A 22,770-nucleotide genomic window follows, 5' to 3' on the forward strand; every position below is an offset into this window, starting at 1 on the left:
GTCTGCTGTAACCACTAAATTATCTCATGAGTTGATTTGACAAGCTAAAGATGATGTCCTCTCATTTGCGAGGGCCACCTTGCTAGTTTCGAGTGACAATAAGACTTTTTTCTTTATATAAAAGGCATAATTTTCATGTTTTAAAAAGAATTATTATTGTCATTTCGAGAGTAGCGTTTGTTCCGTGCATTGAGCCTCTAGTGCAAAAAATCGCCAGGTTTAGTTGGGTGTCAATTTGTTTTGGATTCTTGAAATTAGATATAAAAAAAAACTGAATGGGATGTGGCGTTCATAGGGCAAAGACATTTCCTCTCGTCTGCTCGCGCCCCTCCGGACGTCCTGCTTCGCCCACGCGGCTCAACGCCCATCAGCCATGCACTCTGTCTACTAACAAAGTTTCCCCCTGGCCTCGCTGGCTCGCTTCCTCTCGTCTCCTCTTCAGCCTCGAGCAGCACCGTGCGCCCGCCGGGATGGCGTGTGCGTCCTCACCCAGCCCCCTCCCCGTGGCCACCCTCCCCGCTCGCCGCCGCGAAACGACTGCTGCCGTGCCCGCCTGCCACTACCCCGCATCGTCGCGGCTCCCAAGGCGTTCGTGGCTCCTCTCTGGAAACGCGCCCGGCGCTCGGCTGCGGGCAGAGGCCTCCAAGGCCGACCAGGTCGAGGAGAGCCTCGCCGCCGCGCCGCCGCCGACCGCCCCGTCGGAGCCCCTGCCCCGACCACATACCAGGTGCGCGCACGTGAGCTCCAGCTATTACTGAGTTTATTTAACTTGCAGTTTCCGAGTTCTTGTTGCTTCGTTCTGTTTCTGTCTGAATAATGGTATCGTCGATTTTCCTTTGCTCGTTCGCGTTGCAGCACATGGAATTGGAAGGGCTACAACATTCGCTACCAGTACGCCGGGACGTCTGGCCCTGCATTGGTTCTAATTCATGGTTTCGGGGCCAACAGGTGCGCATCAGATACACACACATTCTTGTTATAGTTTACTGTTTGCGGGCAAGAGAACTTCTCCACTGACCATGGGGCCTTATTTAACCTTTCAACCATAAATACATACTATTATAAGCTGATGTTACACTTCGATACCAAATCCTAAGATGTACGATTGATGCATTGTTCTTTATAGTACTACAATAAGGTGGCAATCGAAATGGCGTGGGAAAATGATTTTTAGCTTAAAGAATTAACATTTTGGTCATCTGGTGACTTAAATTATAGAAAACTCTTTACCTAAAATTGTTGGGCCTACTATTTCGAGGAATTTTTTCCGGAGTAGCAACCTATACATCTAGGCTTGTTAGCTTTCTTTTCATCTTCCTTATGTTTCCTCTCCCCTGTATGCTAGCTGACTTTCAGTTCCTTATCAACCATGCATGTACTTATTTCTCTCTTTTTGTTCTCAGTGACCATTGGCGGAAAAATATTCCTGTTCTTGCCATGGCAAATAGAGTTTATGCAATTGATCTAATTGGTTATGGCTATTCTGATAAGCCTAATCCACGTGAGTTTAAAGAGAGCTTTTATACTTTTGAGACTTGGGGAGAACAGTTGAACACGTTTTGTGCTGAAGTTGTCAAGACTGATGCTTTCTTCATATGCAATTCAATCGGAGGTATGTTGGATGCTTACGGAAAACAATGTAACACTCTATGTTTATATAGCCAATGGAATTATGTGCAGAACAAAGCTAGTTACTTGTACAATCTCTGATACTGGTGTCAGAGCACAATTCTACTGAATTTCCCTTGGTTGTTTCAGCAAAAATGCTTTGTGCTTTGGATTACAGATGGGCCAAGATGCTGACTGCTCTAGCTTAGAACTTAGAGCTTAGAATTGTTCATCTTTTTTATTTAAATGAGTGATGTTATTTCAAATATCTTTGATCACCAATCTTATGTCTTTTTATTTCTATATACATGTCACTGGAGACATTTTCTTTTAGTTAAAACAACTCTGTTGAATCCTTGTTGTTGTTTCATTATTATGCAGGGGTCGTTGGTCTGCAGGCTGCTGTTATGGAACCTCAAACGTGTAAGGGTATTGTTTTATTGGATATTTCACTAAGGATGCTTCATATTAGCAAGCAGCCATGGTATGGAAAGCCTTTCATCAGATCATTTCAAAATCTCCTAAGGTAAATCACATTTCATTTTTTGTCATGATTTTTGTGCTCAGAAGTTGTGCGTTATAGTGCCTTCTCTGGTTGTCAGGAACACTGTTGTTGGAAAGCTCTTCTTTAATGTTGTTGCAACACCAGAATCCGTGAAAAATATTCTTTCTCAGGTGATTATCTTAACCGAGCATACTTAAAAAGGATGCTAGAAATTACAAAAACACAATATGTCGCATATAATTTTTAAGAACATCTATGCATGTAATATTCAGACCAGGAACCTATTGCATTAAATAAAAAACAGAGATCTGCATTGCTTCAATCAAATCATACATGGCGAAAAAAAATCCTTAACACACACATTACAAATATATTTATCGAGGACCTATAAGTTTAACCTGGAAGCTACCATAAACGTAAGCCCTAAACAAAGTACTATTGGTGTCATTCCATGGATAATCCCAAAGTTTCTACTAAGAAGGGGATACTGTGCTCCCTAACTTATGAGTGCACACTTGTTGCAAAAGCTCAAGATCCTAACCTCCTACAGAAGGGCTGCAATCCTATTGTGTAGCAACATTGGTAAAGTAGATGTCCAGAACAGATACCCTATGCAGTAATGATATGTTTGCATAAATACATGTTCCTTCTCAAATGTAATGCCAGGAAAAGACACTGAACAGTTCCATCAGTAGAGATTAAAGAGTCATTAAGTCAGGAACTCAGGTATAGATACCTCCATAAGAAGAGTGCAAAGTGTACTTTGTTCCAGGCTTCCAGCAATATATGTTTCCCCATAAACCCAATGGAAGTGGTAGTGTAGCGCTTATTCATTTATTGACTATTTTTTTGTCTTCTGTTTGAAGTTGGTATAAGATAACCTTTAGTAGTATCACCTAATGTTTGCCATTCAGTGTAGAAGAGTGTGAAGGTCCTAGGGTGCATTAAATTAAATTTGCTAAGCGAACAAATATGCACACGTATGTGAGCTATATGCCTTAAGTTCCAATAGAAAATTTAGGTTGGCTTAGTTACATGCTCTTAGATTTTTTGAGAGCTTGCAATAAAAAAAGCTTGTATCATATATTTTTATGGTGAAGCATGGAGATGCTTTAGTTTAATTGTCTCTGAAGTAGAGAATTCGATTTGCTTTTTCACTTATTTAAAGATTACTTGGATATATAGAAACTTATTCTCCTATGTTTATGCATTTTCTAATTCTGATAAAATTCCAGTGCTACCATGACACATCTGCTGTCACAGATGAGCTGGTTCAGTTTATTCTGCAGCCAGGGCTTGACCCTGGGGCAGTGGATGTATTCCTTGAGTTCATCTGCTACTCTGGAGGTCCTCTACCTGAAGATCTACTTCCCATAGTGAAGGTTAGGATCACTTCAGTTTAGTGGCTGGTCTTTTCATTCAACTTTCTTAGTTTCATAAGGCTTTGATTTGGATTGTGCAGTGTCCAGTTTTAGTAGCTTGGGGGGAGAAGGATCCATGGGAGCCTGTGGAGCTTGGAAGAGCCTATGGGTCTTTTGATGCTGTTGAAGATTTTATCGTCTTGCCAAATGTTGGACACTGCCCACAGGTCAAACATCTGGGTTTACTCGACTATTATTTACTGCAACCTACCTAGCATTTTTAGCAACAATATGTTTGCATCAGGCAACATCTGTCTCACTTGTTCGTATTTGTCCTGACAGGATGAGGCACCTCAGCTTGTTAATCCACTTGTCGAATCATTTGTTAAACTCCATAGTTAGCACATGGTTGGATTATTTTCTCTGTTTATTAGACCTTGGTCAACTGGAACCAAGAGTTGCTGGAAGGTGGGAATGTCTATTTTACTGCAGGATAACAGGTGTGCCGTTCTTTTATAGGCCATGATAGGTATCTGTTAGGCTGATCTTCACCACAAAGACTTCATGTTAAATTCGGAGTCGAAATGCAGCATTGCCTGTTTTCTACGGACTAAAATATTCGATTTCTCTCTAGAGTACTTCAATTTGAGGACTTGTGGCAAACACATTCAACATATTACAGTTCAGGTATGAGACATGAGGAATTATCTGGTTTTATTACCGTCGAAGAACATGTCTGCTCAGAACATAAGTTAACCTTCTTGACCAATACACAGGGGTTAGTACAAGCAGCACGTGTTTTATTTATTCCGGTGGAGGTATAATGAAAGTGAAGCAAACTCATATGTATATAATTTTCGTCCTTGTCCCTATAGTCTTTATGGTAGAATCTCTACAACCTGTAGACATGACATTAATGTTCATAGCCTGGAGCCTGCCCACTTGATTCAAAGCTTTGACAATTTGTGTAATATAGAAATGATGTAAAACCATGCAATAGCTTCGAAATAATTTTCTTTACCAAAAAAGGATATATTGTATTAGAGCACATGTACAAGGAGAGAAACTTCGATGGGCAAAGTTGTGCAGTACAAACTTTGAAACATACAAAGAAGAAATTCCAAAAGGTGCTCCAAGGGAGAATGATGGAAGACTGCAGATGGAGACTGATGGCGGATCAGGATTCAGGAGAGAACTCCGACGAGCAACCGCAACCACAGTCTTTGAGGGCCTCATATCATGCGCTTGCCTATAGTAACCTGATGGCTGTCCCAGCGTTCGGATAGGCTTGTGCACCTGAGGCTGGAAAGAGCCGAGCTTAAGATGTGTTGGAAGCTTCACCGAGCTCAGCTACAACTTGTCCCTTCCATTTAACCTGAGAACCAACAACAACGGCGGTCACCCGCCATCAGTGGAGTATCTCGAGTGGAAAGGCTCTAACATCTTCATCTAAAGCATCTTCAAACTCATTTTCGAATCCAGATGCAGCAAAGGTTAAGATCGTTATGCTCCACCTCACCAATAAGCACTGAGGCCATGTGATATTTCTCTGACTTTGCGTCAAATGCTCCAGTGTTTGTAATTTCACATTCGACCCTCATTCAGTCATCAGAGAACATTTTCAGTTTGCGGGATGAAAACTTATAATATGCCGAGCCGAAGGCTGCTGTTGTCCCCACAAATCTGAACACCCCATGGGAGAGAAGGCATGACAGGTCTTGCAAAACCACTCGCTTGAGCCTGGAAAAATCAGGTGACTGGATGCATGCACGAGGGGTGTATGTACGTAGTATTTGGCTACCTCCGTGGACGCCGACCAGGTCCGTGGGATGCAAAAATCCTGCACGTGTAAACGCACTATCCTATGTCTACGGAGGGAACAAGTGGCTCCTTTCCTCCTGGGCCGTTCTCGCTCCAACCCTAGCCACCGACGATCCGATCTCCCCTGGCCGCTGGCGCCGCCAGCGGTGGCGACACCAGTCCTGTCAAAGGTGGAGGTCAGTGAGGGTTCTCTGCAGGCGGCACTTTAGGACGGAAGGATGGCGGCTTCTAGGGTGAGCTAGGCTTGGTGTTGCACCCGGCGTAGCAGCGGGAGATGGTGGAGCGGTGGTCTGGTCCGGCGGTGCAGGGTAGCACGGGTGGCTACTCCCCCGCCCCTGCCATGGTCGTCACTACCCGCTATGGTTGTCGATTCTCTGCCACAATTATGTTCATCGTGGCGGCCATGGTCACCATTGATCTGCTGGCTTTCCTGGCGGGTTGGGCAGCCGGTGGTGGTCGAACGCATGGGGGCTCGACCTGAATAAAGACGGCGGTCCAAGGGTTCTTCTCGCGTGAAGACGAAGATCCGCTTATGTATGTCCTCCTGGTTCTGACCGGAGTGTCGAGTTTCGGAAGGCTCCACGTGCAATCTCGTCCCGCGGAGGGCTTTGTCCTCCTTGCCTCGCACCAACGAGGTGCTACACCCCGTAGCACCTACCATGGTTAACACCACGACATGAGGTGTAGCTTTTGGAGAAGGTGGATTTCTAGTGTTTTCTTGGTGGTGTTTGGTAAGCTGCTACAAGAAATTAATCACTCTAGCGGGACTTTTTTTTTGTAATTTTCTTTCTTTTTTATAGATGTGTACATCTATATTGCCATTAGAGCACTATATTATTGCAGATGTTGGATGTAATTGGTATCTTACGATATTAATATATTCTCATTATAAAAAATTAGGGGTTGGGTTAGACTCGCGGGGTTCTTAAGGGCACGTTTGGTAGGTTGGGTTGAATTTTGCACTTCGTGGAGGTAGGCTATATGGGTGTTAACCCATTCGAAACGATCCACGAGCTAGAATTAACACTTTGTTTGGTGGCATGTGAAGATTTTTCCTACATCGAGTGGGCAACTAACTCCTCTTTATTTGGTGGCATGCACATAACCTATTTTTGACTCTGCTTATCCATGGTATTGGTGTTTGTTTGCACACATGGAACTGCCATATTGTTACCGTGGTTCAAATAAGGTGAGCTTACCATGCTATTGCATGTAAAATACGATCATATAGTGGAATCATAAAAACAAGAACTTGACGATCACATGATCAGGACGACGATGATGAAATATATACCCTACTCTCTCTTACTTGAGGTGCTCCTTCTCTGGAAGGCATAGCCAGAAGAAGCATTGACTGACGAGGCATTGGCTGATGAACCGTAGCATGAATAGCCATAGCCTGATGAGCCAAGAAGCTCTGGTACACATCTTGCGTCTTGTATAAAGTATCATACCATGTGTATTCGTTGTTGGAGAAACCATTTAGTTGATCTTGCTAGATCCTCCATGAATTGTAGATTCCTGGATGCATGCCTCCCTTTAAACACCAGATACCACTAACATGCCACAAGAAGAAAAAGTAAGAAACATAATCGCAAGCATCAATGAAGTCATTAGAAAGCATCACAAGTTCACACCATATCACTAACTAAGAGGAGCATGCATGGTCATTACGAACAATGGATCACAAGTTCATCCTACAACTACAACGTACTACGATGTCAACCTACCACCACAAAAAAGTGGGTGTCATCGTAACACCGCAAGGTCACTATTACTTTAGGGGTTATTATATACCAAGTCATCAAAATATACATCCCATCAGAAGTTTTTAAGCCCTAGCTACAGCAAAAATGTACATCATTACAAAGTTTTCACCATCACCTCCATGCATGCATCCCTACTTCCATGGCCCCAAGGCCACCACTATAGTTTGTAGTAATATTTGGCCAGGTAGGTCCTAAGCCGAAGACACTGTGTGGCGGTACCATGCCAACAAAACTGGTACCCTAGGCCTTGTGGTCACCGAGGTTACTGAGTACCACCATGAGGTAACCCTCATTGAAGCCAAAGTATCCATGACAGTCTGGTACATGTTATGTTGTGGTCAACGAGGGACTTTTTTTATAATTCTTCTTTGTTTTTTTGGTTGGGTGCCTCCATATTTCCACTAGGGCACTACGTAGTTGCAGAGGCTATATGTAATTGGTATCTCCACGATATTAATATATACATATTATCAAAAATGAGGGGTTGGGTTAGACTTGCGTGCTTCTTAAGGGCGCGTTTGGTAGAGTGCGCTGAATTTTTCACTTCGTGGAGGTAAGCTATGTGGGTATTAACCCATTTGAAATGACTCGCTAGCCAAAATTGGCACTTTGGTTGCATGTGAAGATTTTTCCTACACCGAGTGGGCAACTAACTCCTCTTTATTTGCTGGCCTGCACAAAATCTATTTTGACTGTGCTTATGCATGGTTGAAAGGATCGTATGCCGCACCTAGAGGGGGGGTGAATAGGTGCTAACCAATTTTTAGTTCTTTTTCAATTTAGGCTTGATACAAAGGTAAATTCTCTAGATATGCAACTAAGTGAATTTACCTATATGACAAGGTTATCAACTAAGCAAGATATGGCTACGCAATATATAGGAGATAGAATGGGATAGAGGTAACCGAGAGTGGAGCACGCGATGACACGGAGATGATTCCCGTAGTTCCCTTCCTTTGCAAGAAGGTACGTCTACGTTTGGAGGAGTGTGGTTGCTACGCAAGCCAAACCAACAGCCACGAAGGCTTCACTCAGATCTCCTGTGAGAAACGCCACGAAGGCCTAGCCCACTTCCACTAAGGGATTTCCTCGAGGCGGAAACCGGGCCTTTACAAAGTTCTTGGGGCACACATCCACAACCAAATTGGAGGCTCCCAAATCTGTAACAACACAACAATCAACAACAACACATCAACACAAATCAACTAGGGAACCAAATAGGAACACTAGCATGAGATCCCTCAAACAAATGAGGGGGAAATGAAAAACGCTTCGGTGAGGATGTAGATCGGTGGCTTCTCCTTCGAATCTCCAAAGATAAGAGATTTGGTTGGGGGAGGAAGGATATCTTGCAAATCTTGTGTTTCTTGAGGTGGCTCTAATGGAGGTGAAGCTTGGCAGATTTCTTGTGCAATGATTGAGCAAAGGGGTAAGGAAGAAGAAGAGGGGTATAAATACCCCTCCCCAAAATCCAGCCGTTGAGCTTTTCGGGGGGCCGGATAATCCGGCCTAAGTTAGGGCCGGATAATCCCCCCCCCCCGGATAATCCGGCCTCCAGGTACAAAACCATGACAATGTCCGGGCAAATGTCCGGCCCCTATCCAGAGAAGCAAATCTTCAGGTCCTTAGCCATTTTCGAGGGGGCCGGATATTCTTGAAATATCCGGCCCGGATAATCCGGCCCTGGGACAAAACCGGGACAATATCCGGGCAAATGTCCGGCCCCTATACTGGAGCTGCATTTCCTCAAGTCCTTAGCCGAAATTCGAGGGCCGGATATTTTGGAAATATCCGGCCCGGTGAGTTTTCTCGTCGATACTTTTTGACAACGACTGACCACATCCAACACACATACAAATGTATCTATCTCATCCCTGTACCACTTAAACAACCATTAGTGTATCACATACATTGACATCAAACACTCAAAACATAATATGAGAGATGTTCTTTCAATCTTCCCCTCTTTGGTGTTTGTTGACAATATACGGATTTGCAAGAGAATAACTATAGAGGCAAGCATGATGGCAAAAACATAGAGGCACTCCGCCTACATGTGTGCATATAAGTAATTTGCATTTGAATACAAATACACAACACATAGGATTGAGGTGCCTCAACACTAGAGGTATCCATCATGAGCTCTTACAAGAGACATATACATATATGAAGTTGAGATAGGATGCTAGAAGTCATACCCATGTGTAGATATATGATACGGAGATATAGCATCACACATGATATAATAGCCTTGATCTCAACATATAGAAATCCGAAAACCATAACAATGTCTCACACCACATAGCACATAGTTTTAAACGGAACACAACCAAAGCAAATAGTTCAAATAAGAGGGAACACAAGCAATAAAGGAATGATAAACGCATATGCTTGTGCCCAAACCATGCAAATCCCCGAGAGAGTTCCTAATAGAACGCTTCTCCCCTTTAGCATCGAGACGCCAAAAGGGGACAAGCGCGATGCTACTCGCCCCATGGGGATCACTCGGAGGCATCATCATCATCGGAATCTTGCGCTCTTCTTCTTCTTCTTCTTCTTCTTCTTCTTCTTCTTCATCGTTGTCGGGGCATCCGGAGAGCGGCGAGTGAGGCTGGACCTTTGAATGCAACTATCAAGATCACTCCACGGAACCTGTGCAGAATGCCACCCACCGTAACCCGGGTGAACTCGGAGGCCGAGGAGGGGGTCCTTGCTCACCACCGAGCTTGTGCGTAATAACCGCCCGAGTATGCTTAATCTCGTAACGCTCCCGGCTGGCCGCATAGTTCTCCTTATGGATCTCAATGTTCATGCAAAGGATGTAACGCTGAAACCAACCGAGCCTCGTTCACTTGTTTCTTCATAGCAGGGGAGGTCGAATGGCGAGCAGGAGCAAATCCACTAGAACGAGCATCACCCATGAAGGAGTCAGGTGGAGGTACAGCAGAAGAGACAGGCTTAAGCTTGTAGGCCTTCTTGACAGTGTGCTTCAAATAAGAGTACCCGCTCAAGTCTTCACCACGCACGCCCGCGGTGTTGTTGATGAGGAGCCGGATGTAAGGCGCATAAGGTATAGTGGTCCGGGAGACCATGGCATCACGAATCTCATGGAAGATGTAGTCCATGATATCAATAGTGAAGTTACGTTCCTCATTCTCATCACGAGCACACCGAAAGCTGAGGTACATGAGGTCCACAAGAGTTCCCCGGAGTGCATCATTGTTACCACCACTAGGAGCGATGGTGGCCCGAAAGAACCTAAGCAACTGACCATAGATGGTAAGCAGCCCCTTGGACTCTCCCACTTTTCCAGCAGTGCATTCTTATCTGCCCTCTGAGGTCCATGGAGACGACGGCCTCCTTCTGCAGGAACTCCAAGAATAGCAGCAAAACGGTGCAAGGTGGCACTACAGTGAGTGGAGCCAGACATCCATTCCATAGTACGGTCCTCATCTTTCTTGATGGCCAACGTAGCAAAGAACTGCTTCAACAACTCTGGACTATAGTCACATTGAATCTTCATCAAGTCCTTCAAGCCCAACCTTCCAGCCACCCAAATGGCATCCTCAAAGTGATTGTTGACTGCCATAACGTCCACATCGATAGCTTGCATGGGACGTACTTTCCTCATGGGCTCATAGATATCTTTATAGATGAACTCCTGCTCCATGCACCAATATTTTCTGCCCTCTGTCTCTTCATCCCTTGGGAGGTCTTCATACCAGTTCTTCATACGGATTGCTTGATAAGAGACAATGTCCATAGTCTTGTAGTTTTCCCTTGAAGCCTTGTTCTTGTGCCTAGTTGAGGTTGACTTGCGAGGAGCGTTGGACACGAACTCATCACTTGACCGATCAGCTCTTGCGCGTCTCCGAGAGGTACCCCGAGAAGAACGACCTGTGAATAGCAAAGATGGATAGCAAAGAGAAGATAATGCTCATGAGTCATGTATGATACAGAGTAATGCACTCTAGAAACATACTATAAGCTGGTACAAGTCTAAAACAAGATAGATTGAATCAAAACTGCAGTGGCGATGAAGCTCCAGGCCGGATAATCCGGTGCCCCAAGGGGGCGGATAATCCGGCCGGACCGGATAATCCGGTCCTTGCGGGGGCCGGATAATCCGGCCCTGCGAATCTAGCAGATTTTGCAATCAACAACTTGTCTTGGAACAGATCGGCCTTATAGCATGCAAGAGGAGTACACTACAAGCGATTTGGAACAACTAGACACCAAATCCACCAAGAAAATAGCACATATAAAACACAACACCTAGGGTTAGGGATTGTGAGTCATACCCGCATCCATTGCGAAAGCCGCTTGGAGGAGAAGGTAGCTAGGAGGGAGGAGCACCCGATCCACCCAAAAACTCCGGAGGGAGTGGACGGGGCAACTCCGGCGAGGAGGAGAGTCTCCGGCGACCTTGAGAGGAGAGAGAGGAGAGAGAGGCGCGTGGGGGGTGGACTGAACCGTTTCCCCCCCGCGGCCTCGACCTCAACCCTTTCAAGATCAGCCCAGGCCGGATAATCCGGCCCTAGTTTAGGGCGGATAATCCGGCCGGGCCGGATTTTCCGGGTCGCCAGGGGGGCGGATTATCCGGTGTTCTGGAAAATTTCAGAACACCGTCAATCCCGCCTATCTTTAGTTGGTTATTTGCGTACCCATATGTGGTGCAATAAACTATCACCTCACATATAAGATGCATATTTACCAATAAGATGGGGCAACCTAGATCATCCGACCGAGAAACCTCAAACTCCAAGTTTTTACCAAACATGACAAATGAGCAAGATGGAAATGGCTTATAGATGAGTGTAGGCTTGGGTTTAGAAGACTCAAACTGTTAATGGTACATGATCACTCAAGTTTGCAAGATATGAGCAAATAAGGCCAAACTAGAGTGATTTCCCATAAGAACATGGAGTTGTCAAATAAAAGGCGATAAGATCCAAATAACTCCAACTCTTCACAAAGAAGAGTGTGGTGGCCTAGGCCACCATATATGAGTATTGTGGCATGGCACCGCGAAGATATATCTTGGGTCCAAGCCACTACTCATCATTGACGCTCACATATCAACATGATATTAAGAGAATGATTTCTTAATGTTGGCATTATGGGGGGAGGGATAGCTCAATAATTTAAACCGCACTCCCCTATTTCCATGCCCACATCTAAACCAAATAAAGTTTTGAGACAAAGGTGTGTTTGCAAGATGGTCAAGCTATACTCCTTGAATCAATGATATTTAGCTCATTCCTCAAATAAGTGAACCTTGCTTCATCAAGAGGCTTCGTGAATATATCGGCAAGTTGATCTTTGGTTGGAACATAGATAAGCTCAATATCACCACGGGCAACATGATCCCTAATGAAATGATTCCGGATCTCAATATGCTTCGTTCTTGAATGTTGCACCGGATTATAGGCAATTTTGATGGCACTTTCATTGTCACATAATAGAGGCACTTTGTCACAAATGACACCGTATTCCTTTAAAGTTTGCCTCATCCATAACAATTGAATGCATCCACTTGCGGCGGCAACATATTCGGCTTCGGCGGTGGAGAGAGATATACAATTTTGCTTCTTAGAAGACCAACACACCAAGGACCTACCAAGGAATTGGCAAGCCCCGGAAGTTGATTTCCTATCATCCTTGTCACCCGCCCAATCCGCATCGGTATAACCATTGAGAATAAAACTTGAGCCTTTGGGGTACCAAATACCATATCTTGGGGTATCAACCAAATATCGAAAGATTCTTTTGAGAGCCATCATGTGGCTCTCCTTAGGAGAAGCTTGATACCTTGCACACACACCAACACTCAACACTATGTCCGGTCTAGATGCACAAAGGTCAAGCAAGGATCCAATCATGGAGCGATATACCTTTTGATCCACCTCTTTACCATTGGGATCTAGTGCAAGATGACATTTGGTAACCATAGGAGTGGCCACACCCTTCATCTCGGTCATCTTGAACCTCTTGAGCATGTCTTGGAGATATTTTGCTTGGTTGATGAAGGTTCCTTCCCTCAATTGCTTGATCTCAAAACCAAGGAAGAACTTCATCTCTCCCATCATAGACATCTCAAACCTATCGGTCATAAGCTTTGAGAATTCATCATTGAAAGCTTTGGTAGTAGAGCCAAATATAATATCATCAACATATAATTAGCAAACGAAAAGCTCCCCATTGACCCTCTTAGTAAAAAGAGTGGGGTCGATTAGCCCAACATCAAACCCACGGTCTACCAACAATTCCTTAAGGTGCTCGTACCAAGCTCTAGGAGCTTGTTTGAGACCATAAAGTGCTTTGTCAAGCTTGTAGACATGGTTAGGAAAGTTGAGATCCTCGAACCCCGGGGGTTGCTTAACATAAACCTCTTCATGCAAAGGACCATTAAGAAAAGCACTTTTCACATCCATTTGTTGTAACTTAAAGTTATGATGCGAAGCATAAGCAAGAAGGATACGGATGGACTCAAGGCGAGCCACGGGAGCATAGGTTTCTCCAAAGTCAATTCCCCCAACTTGAGAGAACCCTTGAGCCACCAATCTTGCCTTGTTCCTCACAACATTTCCAAACTCATCTTGCTTGTTCTTGAAAATCCATTTAGTGCCTATAACATTGCGGCACTCCTTAGGCTTCTTTACTCGAAGTCCACACTTTGTTGCGCTTGAAGTTGTTGAGTTCTTCATGCATAGCTTCCAACCAATCCGAATCTTCAAGGGCTTCAAATACTTTCTTGGGTTCCACTAAGGAGATATAAGCATGATGATGGCTAAAGTTCGCCAATTGCCTTCTTGTGGAAACCTTTGCCCTTACATCACCAAGAACCTTGTCATGAGTGTGTCCACGAAGTTCGAGGTTCCTTTCTCTTCTTGCTAGACGACGGGCCTCGATCTCCTCCTTGGTCTTTCTAGGCCTTGGAGGTGTCACTTGATCAACTTGATCATTTGGGTCCCCGTCTTGACCTTGAACTTGAGCTTCCTCAATTGCTTGGGGTTGCTCAATCTCATGTGCTTGATCTTGAACAATATTCGGAGAAGGGCAAGAGTTGATTGGATCCTCATTGGAGCCATTATGAATGCTTGGTTGATCTTGACCTTGATCTTGTCCTTGATCTTGCACAAAAGAGGGAGGGTCTTGTTCTTGTTCTTGGGTTGGTGCATAATTTGCTTCACTAGGTAGGGTTTGTTGATGTTGAGAAGATGAGGGCTCCACCGTGGTAGAGCATAGTTCTTCCCGAGATGCCACACCGTGTCCCTCAATGGGGCGGAAAAATCCCACGCCCATTCTTACTATGGCATCTTGAGGTATTTCATCACCTGCACAAACATCAACTTGCCCCACTTGGGAGCCATCATTTTCTTCGAACTTCACACTACAAGATTCAATGATAATCCCGGAGGATACATCAAAGATTCTATAAGTGTGAGATTCGGCACCGTAACCAACAAATATACCCTCCAAAGCTTTAGGAGCAAATTTAGACAAACGAACTCCTTTGATTTTGTAGAAACACTTACACCCGAACACCTTGAAGTATGAGATATTAGGCTTGTTCCCGGTGAGTATTTCATATGGAGTCTTGTTCAAGCCCTTGCGGAGATAGAGCCGGTTAAAGGAGTGGCAAGCGGTGGAGATGGCTTCCGCCCAAAAGTTATAGCGGGATTTATACTCCGCCATCATAGATCTTGCCATATCCATAAGAGTCCGATTCTTCCTCTCCGCAACACCATTTTGTTGAGGGGTGTAAGCAGCGGAATATTGATGTCGAATCCCCTCATCACTAAGAAAATCATTGAGTGTATAGTTCTTGAACTCGGAGCCGTTGTCACTTCTTATTGCCATAATGAGGAGGTTGTGTTGGCGTTGCACCTCGGTAGCAAAGTCAATGAATATTTGTTGAGTCTCATCTTTCGTCTTGAGAAAGTAGACCCAAGTGTATCTTGAGTAATCATCAACAATCACCAAGCAATGTTTCTTCGCACCAAGACTTGCATGAGTGACGGGACCAAAGAGATCCACATGAAGGAGCTCCAGGATCCTCTTGGAAGAGATGATAGTCTTGCTTGGATGCGGAGAGTCATGCATTTTGCCTTCAACACAAGCCCTACAAACACGATCTTTGGCAAAAGACACATTTTCCATTAGTCCCACAATATGGTTCCCCTTGTGAAGACTTTGCAAAGTTCTCATGTTGACATGGGCTAGGCGGCGATGCCACAACCAACCCACGTCCGCCTTTCCGAATAGGCACATCGCACTCGTGGTGGTCCCCGAAAAGTCCACCACATACAAGTTGTGTTCGCGATACCCAACGAAAGCGACTTTTAGAGTCTTGCTCCACAAGAGGACCACAATATCATTATCAATAAAGACGGCAAAACCCATCTTGCCAAGGGCGGAAACGGAAAGCAAATTGTAACCAAGGGTTTTGACAAGCATGACATCCACAAGAGTAATGTTGTGTGCAACCACAACCTTGCCAAAACCCAATACCTCGGATGTAGAATTATCGCCAAAGGAGACGGTGATATCATTTATGTTAGGCCTCAACTCCTTGACGAGGTTCTTGCCGCCGGTCATATGACTTGTACATCCACTATCAAGTACCCATTTTGAACCTCCGGTGGCATAGTCCTACATGAGATCAATTCTTGGATTTAGGTACCCATTTCTCAATGGGTCCTCTTTTGTTAGCAACAAGGGTCTTTGGGACCCAAATAGACCAAGCAACATAACCATCATATGGGCCAACATATTTAGCATAAACATCACCATAATAATCTTTAAACAAAACATAGTGAGGGTTAGCATTTCCCGCATCATCATCATTAATGGTTTTGCCCTTAGGGGCTTCACCATTAGTGATATCTTTCTTCTTCTCTTGTGCGGGCTTGGCCTTTCGCTTGTTTGCCTTCTTTGCCTTGGCCCCATAACCAAGACCCTCCTTCCCATTGTTTGATCTTTGCTTACTCAAAAGATCATCCAACGAAAGTTTACTTTGGGGAGAGGAGGCCTTAGCAAGTTCATCCTTCAACCTAGCTTTTTCCTCAATAACATTTGCATGATCACATGAAGGAGTAGAGGAACTAGGCACATCATATGAAGCAAGCCTCATTTGAAGTTGCTCATAAGACTTGGATAGGAGAGTGTATTCACTCTTCAAAGCTTTGTGAGCTTTGTCTAGTTCATCTAGATCCTTCACAAGTTTCTCATGAGCAACCTCAAATTGGGCCTTTTCCTTTTTAAGCACTTTAGTCTTAGCCCTAGCAAGATCTCTAGCTTTTGTGAGCTTGTTAATTTTATCTTGAGGCTCTTCAAGAGTTTCTAGCCTCTCCTCAAGAGAAGCTATAGTTTCTTGACTTTCCTCAAGAGCATTTTTAAGAGCATGGATTTCGAGAGAGTCTTCTCTCTCTATTTGACCCTTTTTTCAAGAATATCACTTTGTTGAGCTATACGAACCATGAGATTTGAAACATGCTTTTTAGTGTTACCTTGTAGGTTGAGAATGAAATCATCAAAATCTAGCATTTCTTGTTTCACTTTTAGACTAGCTTCATCAACCCCTAGATCACTAGATATGTTAGGCATAGAGGGGTTAGGGGATGATACCTCGGAGGATTTAGCCATGAGGCAACTTTCTTCCTCCACATGAATGACCTCATTGGGGGATTCACTTGGTGATGAAGAGTTAGTGGAGAGGGAGGCAAGAGCGACCAATCCATTAGAGGTTGCATCTTCTTCATCATCAACATCATCATCTCCGGAGGTATACTCTTCTTGAGTTGATAGCACAATAGATGTGTCCAAGGAGGACCTTGCCATGAAGCAATGTGCATTCTTGATATGAGGATTCTCATTGGGAGAGTCAAAGAGAGATGAAGAGGGAATGTTGGTGGTGACGATGGCGGCCAATTCCTTTGAGCTTTCTTCATCTTCCTCACTACTAGAGCTTCCCACTTCATCGGAAGAATATTCTTCCCTTGTTACTAGCACAACTCTTGAGGGCCTCTTGCCCTTCTTGGTCTTGTTGTTGTAGAATTTCTTGTTGGGGGCTTTTGAATATTTGCCCTTTGTGTCTTTGCTCTTGTCCTTGGGAATGAGCCTCCCATTATGAAGCTCTCTATTCTCATAGGGGCATTCGGCAATGAAGTGGCGCTTGTCATCACAATTGTAGCATGATCTTGTCTTTGGACCAAAGCTAGTGAACCCACTTTTGTTGTTTCTCTTGATGTTGTCTTCCTTGGCCTTGGCGGGATCAACCCAAAAGGACTTTGCATGGAAGGCCATGTGATCATGGTAGTGGCATTGCAAATCTTCCGGATAGGACATACTCCAAGATGCCCTATAAGATTCTTGAGGAATCACTTCTTCAACGGAGTTGACCGCCAAGGCAAGGTTGGACCCTTTTGTCATCCCAAGAGCTCGGTTGCGAGAGTCATGAGAGTTTTCTTCAAGCACCTTGAGAGCTTGCATCTCGTGCACCACTTGTTGAGAAGTGAGAGAGGAATAGCATCCCCTCCCAACAAGAGTCTTGACATCAATGGGTACAAACGGCATCATGCATTCAATGTACTTCTCCTTGATCCAAGAGTCATTGATGTGAGTGGCACCAATCATCCGGAAGGCATCGGCAACGGTGAGAAGTCTTCCATACATGAGTTCATGATCTTCATCCGGTAGCCTCAAGAAACCTTCGGCTTTATTCTTAAGAGCATTGTACTTGTTCCTCCTTGTGCTCTCACTTCCAATGCAACTAGCGAGACAAACCGTCCCAAGCTTCCTTGGCGGTGGTGTAGTTCCGAACACGATGCAATTCCTTTGTCCCCACACTAGTTTGAATCATGTGCAAGGCGGTGTTGTTGAGTTGACTATCAACCGCTTCTCTTCTAGTCAACTTGTCGGGGTTGTATGGCTTGAAGCCTTCCAAGATGATTCTCCAAAGTTCATTGGAGGCACTCGCAAACATGAGAGCGAAACTCAAATTGCCAAGTATCGAAATTCTCAATGGAAAACTTAGGTGGGTCGCCCCGAATGTTCATATGGGGATGGGGAACCGGTATATCGGGAGATAGGAAAGGTGGAGCTACTCGATTGTAGCTTTCACCTCCACTAGTTCCCCTAGGAGATGCAATGGGATATTTGATAGTGTTTAAGTTATCACCTTCCACGGGTTTGGTAGATGAGGGTAAGTCCGAAGCATCACCCTCATCTAACGCACCCGTGTCCTTCACCTCTACACTAGGAGCCTTGGGAAGGGCCGGAGTCAAAAGCTCGGCAATCATCTTTTTCATGCTTTCCATTTGGGATTCCATGGAGGACTTCAACGAATTGAAGTCTTCCATGGAGACCGTCTTGGCGGCCCCTTCCGAGGACTCCTCGTTCGGCATACTCTTAGGCGGTTAAGCCCGAAATAAGAGCCGAGGCTCTGATACCAATTGAAAGGATCGTATGCCGCACCTAGAGGGGGGTGAATAGGTGCTAACCAATTTTTAGTTCTTTTTCAATTTAGGCTTGACACAAAGGTAAATTCTCTAGATATGCAACTAAGTGAATTTACCTATATGACAAGGTTATCAACTAAGCAAGATATGGCTACGCAATATATAGGAGATAGAATGGGATAGAGGTAACCGAGAGTGGAGCACGCGATAACACGGAGATGATTCCCGTAGTTCCCTTCCTTTGCAAGAAGGTACGTCTACGTTTGGAGGAGTGTGGTTGCTACGCAAGCCAAACCAACAGCCACGAAGGCTTCACTCGGATCTCCCGTGAGCAACGCCACGAAGGCCTAGCCCACTTCCACTAAGGGATTTCCTCGAGGCGGAAACCGGGCCTTTACAAAGTTCTTGGGGCACACATCCACAACCAAATTGGAGGCTCCCAAATCTGTAACAACACAACAATCAACAACAACACATCAACACAAATCAACTAGGGAACCAAATAGGAACACTAGCATGAGATCCCTCAAACAAATGAGGGGGAAATGAAAAACGCTTCGGTGAGGATGTAGATCGGTGGCTTCTCCTTCGAATCTCCAAAGATCAAGAGATTTGGTTGGGGGAGGAAGGAGATCTTGCAGATCTTGTGTTTCTTGAGGTGGCTCTAATGGAGGTGAAGCTTGGCAGATTTCTTGTGCATTGAGCAAAGGGGTAAGGAAGAAGAAGAGGGGTATAAATACCCCTCCCCAAAATCCAGCCGTTGAGCTTTTCGGGGGGCCGGATAATCCGGCCTAAGTTAGGGCCGGATAATCCGCCCCCCCCGGATAATCCGGCCTCCAGGTACAAAACCATGACAATGTCCGGGCAAATATCCGGCCCCTATCCAGAGAAGCAAATCTTCAGGTCCTTAGCCATTTTCGAGGGATCCGGATATTCTTGAAATATCCGGCCCGGATAATCCGGCCCTGGGACAAAACCGGGACAATATCCGGGCAAATGTCCGGCCCCTATACTGAGCTGCATTTCCTCAAGTCCTTAGCCGAAATTCTGGGGGCCGGATATTTTGGAAATATCCGGCCCGGATTATCCGGCCTGGTGAGCTTTCTGCTGATACTTTTTGACAGCACTAACCACATCCAACACACATACAAATGTATCTATGTAATCCCTGTACCACTTAAACAACCATTAGTGTATCACATACATTGACATCAAACACTCAAAACATAATATGAGAGATGTTCTTTCAATGGTATTGGTGTTTGGTTGCACACATGTAACTGCCATATTGTTACTATAGTTCAAATAAGGTGAGCTTACCGTGCTATTGAATGTTACATCTGATCATAGTGGAATGATAAGAAGAAAAAAAGAACTGGACGATCACCATGATCAAGATAACGATGATGAAATCTTTCACTATACTCTCTCGTACTTGAGGTACTTCTCCGAAAGGCGTAGCTAGAAGAAGCATTGAATGACAGAGCATTGGGTGATGAGCCATAGCTTGAATATCCATAGCCTAATCAACCAAGAAGTTCTGGTACTCCTCTTGGGCCTCCTACCAAGTATCGTACCTTGTGAAGCCGTTGTTGGAGAAATCAGTGAGTTGGTCTTGCTAGATGCTCCATGAATTGTGGATTCTTGGATGAATCCCTTTGAACACCAGATACCACTAACATTCCACAAGAAGAACAAGTAAGAAACATGATCGCAAGCATCAATGAAGTCATAAGAAAGCATCACAAGTTCACACCAGATCACTATCCAAGAGGAGCATGCATGATTATTACGAGAGGTGGATCACAAGTTCATCCAACCACTACAACTATGGTGTCAACCTACCACCACAAAAAAAGTGGGTGTCATCGTAACACCACAAGGTCACTATCACTTTAGGGGTTAGTATATATATCCATTCATCAAAATATGCATGCCAAGTTTTTAATCCCTTGCTACAACAAAAATGTAAATCATTACAAAGTTATCACCATCACCTCCATGCATGCAATTCCACCCCCATGGCCCCAAGGCCAGCACTAAAGTTTGTAGTAGCCATGTAGGTCCTGAGCCGAGGACACTGTGCGGCAGTACCATGCCCACAAAACTGGTACCCTAGGCCTTTGTTGTCCTGTATGGCATACATGGTGTCCTTGTAGCGGAGGTCATGTCGATGAAGGCCACGGTCTCGTCGCCAGTGAAGGCATCTCTCTTCCTCTTACATGAAGAGCCATTTTTAGGGGCATCAGTAGGCTTCTCGGGTGCACCATCGAGGACCAGCGTCTCGGACTCATGGTAATCAGCATCCTCAGGTGAAGGGGAAAGTCGAGGTCTAACGAGGGGCTCACTTAATCCCATGGAGTATTTGTCGTGGCGAGGCCAAACGAGAAAATGGTATGCATCTCATCATAGTTGTGGATGTGCGTTTTCTCGAACTCGTCGTACCTAGGGTGATCCTAAGAAGGTAAAACAATGTATTAGTTGTGCAAATTAGTGACCAATGATTAAGTAGGACAATGGTGGGGGGGGGGAAATGTGCTTACCAAGACGTGGTCGTGGTAGTGGCCAGCCTCCGGGATGATGCATTTGGTCTCCTTGCACCCGAGCTTCGGTAAGATCTCGGAACCTGCTAATTGTGAGGCACGTGACCCTCCACTTCCTTAGGTGATTGAACACCAACATTGAGCTAATGTCATCACCATAGTTCTCAAGGAGAGCCATGGCCATGGCATTCAGATGGACTTCCTTGAAGCCCATATCAGTTCATACGTTGCTCTTGATCATCCCACACATCTTCTCCAAAATGTAGTTGGACATGGCAGGGGACCATTTCATCATCCCCTTCTACAGTCATCGGTGGACGCAAAGGAGAACTCGACGAAGAAGAGGAAGTGGCCTACTTGCTCCGGTACTACTTGAGATGGAGCTCGAAAAGGGAGGACCGGAGGGTTTGGAATCGGGCGGTAGGAGTGGAGGTATAAATAGGGGAGGGTATTCAGCGGTAGGTGACAGAATCCTTCCCACCCACCTTTTTCCCTTTTTGCCGCAGCCCGCGTGTGCTCCCGCCAGCCAGCTCGGCAGTCAAAGGTTCCCTTTTGCATCGGTAGATCACGATACCAGTGTGGCTCTAGGGGAACGCCTAATTTGGCAGTTCCTCTAGGTCAGGCCCAACACTGCTTTGAGAACAGCATTGGACACAACACGAAGGCTTACCGGGCAACTAGTCATCCTATTTTCTGCTCCACCGTGCCTGGAGCGACTTCATTCTAGCTACCAAATGTGCCCTAAAGAACTTTTAGTCAAGCCCAGAGAAAATAATTATATCGGAAAGTTTCTATTGGGCAAGGCCCGTAAGTGGGAAACTAAGAAAGTTGCCCACTCAGATTGGTGCCAAAACTAATCTTACCTCACTCTCTAATCGCTTACTCTAGTAGGAGAACTCATCATCTCTTCTAGCCGTGGCGGAGAAGGTGCGGATACAAATCTTTGGTAGCAGCTCTCCTGTCTATCTTCAACACCAACTCCTCCCCTTTATCTCTGGCATCGACTACTCCCCTTCGTGTGCGGCACCAACTCATCCTTTTCCGCTACAGCATCGGGCCACCTCTCACCCCCTCCCTGGAATACACCATCCCTACCCTGTCTCCGGCATTAGTGGTGGTCACCCTTGTCTATGAAACTTATGGTGTCGGTGAGCAACATGTAAGCCCCTCCCCCACCGTTAGGTAAGGTGTAGGTTGGTTTTGACCATACTCATTATAAAAAACGGATGCAGTGATAAACCTTATTTATAGACATCAACACTGCTTTTTTTATAACTAGCAATGTGGCCCTCGCAACTCCCAGGATATCATCCTTAATGTGTCTATATTATACATTTCTGCTGTAGAAATTATGCATTTCTATAACTGTTGTAACATAACTAGATATATTATTGCTTGTGGTAGAATATATTTTATTATCTTTATTTTGTATTGGCACGTGCAATAATTAATGAGGGAGAATGAAGAATTTTTTTGGTCTTAACCAATTGGGCCACTAGCCTTATAATCTTGATTGGAGACGCATGTTTCATCCTTGACTCGACCAACTCACGGAGGGAGTAGTGTATAGCGATTGGAGACACGCATGTTTCTTCCTCGACTGAGCCAACCAGTTCTACAGGTCTATAACAATTCACAACGCGGCTCATACCGCGTAAGTAGAGGCGAGTACGTGGTCGCGTTTTGGCGCACGTTTTTTTT

At 44.9% G+C, this 22,770-nt stretch overlaps 1 protein-coding gene across 5 annotated transcripts; it reads left to right on the forward strand.

Annotated features, from left to right (window-relative positions):
* The first annotated feature begins 825 nt into the window (after positions 1-825).
* Positions 826-4,507, forward strand: LOC124672495 (pheophytinase, chloroplastic-like). Of its 5 annotated transcripts, none has more exons than XM_047208713.1 (9): positions 844-948; positions 1,404-1,612; positions 1,990-2,134; positions 2,211-2,283; positions 3,349-3,495; positions 3,576-3,701; positions 3,817-4,003; positions 4,109-4,161; positions 4,251-4,507. In XM_047208713.1, the coding sequence occupies exons 2-7, from the start codon at positions 1,438-1,440 to the stop codon at positions 3,874-3,876; spliced, it is 726 nt and encodes a 241-aa protein (XP_047064669.1). In that variant the 5' UTR covers positions 844-948; positions 1,404-1,437; the 3' UTR covers positions 3,877-4,003; positions 4,109-4,161; positions 4,251-4,507. The 5 variants fall into 5 exon arrangements, with proteins under 5 accessions (XP_047064673.1, XP_047064669.1, XP_047064670.1 ...); XM_047208714.1 differs by having other exon boundaries at positions 3,817-3,974; XM_047208716.1 differs by having other exon boundaries at positions 3,817-3,942.
* Positions 4,508-22,770: the final 18,263 nt, after the last annotated feature.

The sequence above is a fragment of the Lolium rigidum genome, chromosome 7 (genome assembly GCF_022539505.1).
Source record: "Lolium rigidum isolate FL_2022 chromosome 7, APGP_CSIRO_Lrig_0.1, whole genome shotgun sequence".
NCBI classification, from domain to species: domain Eukaryota; kingdom Viridiplantae; phylum Streptophyta; class Magnoliopsida; order Poales; family Poaceae; genus Lolium; species Lolium rigidum.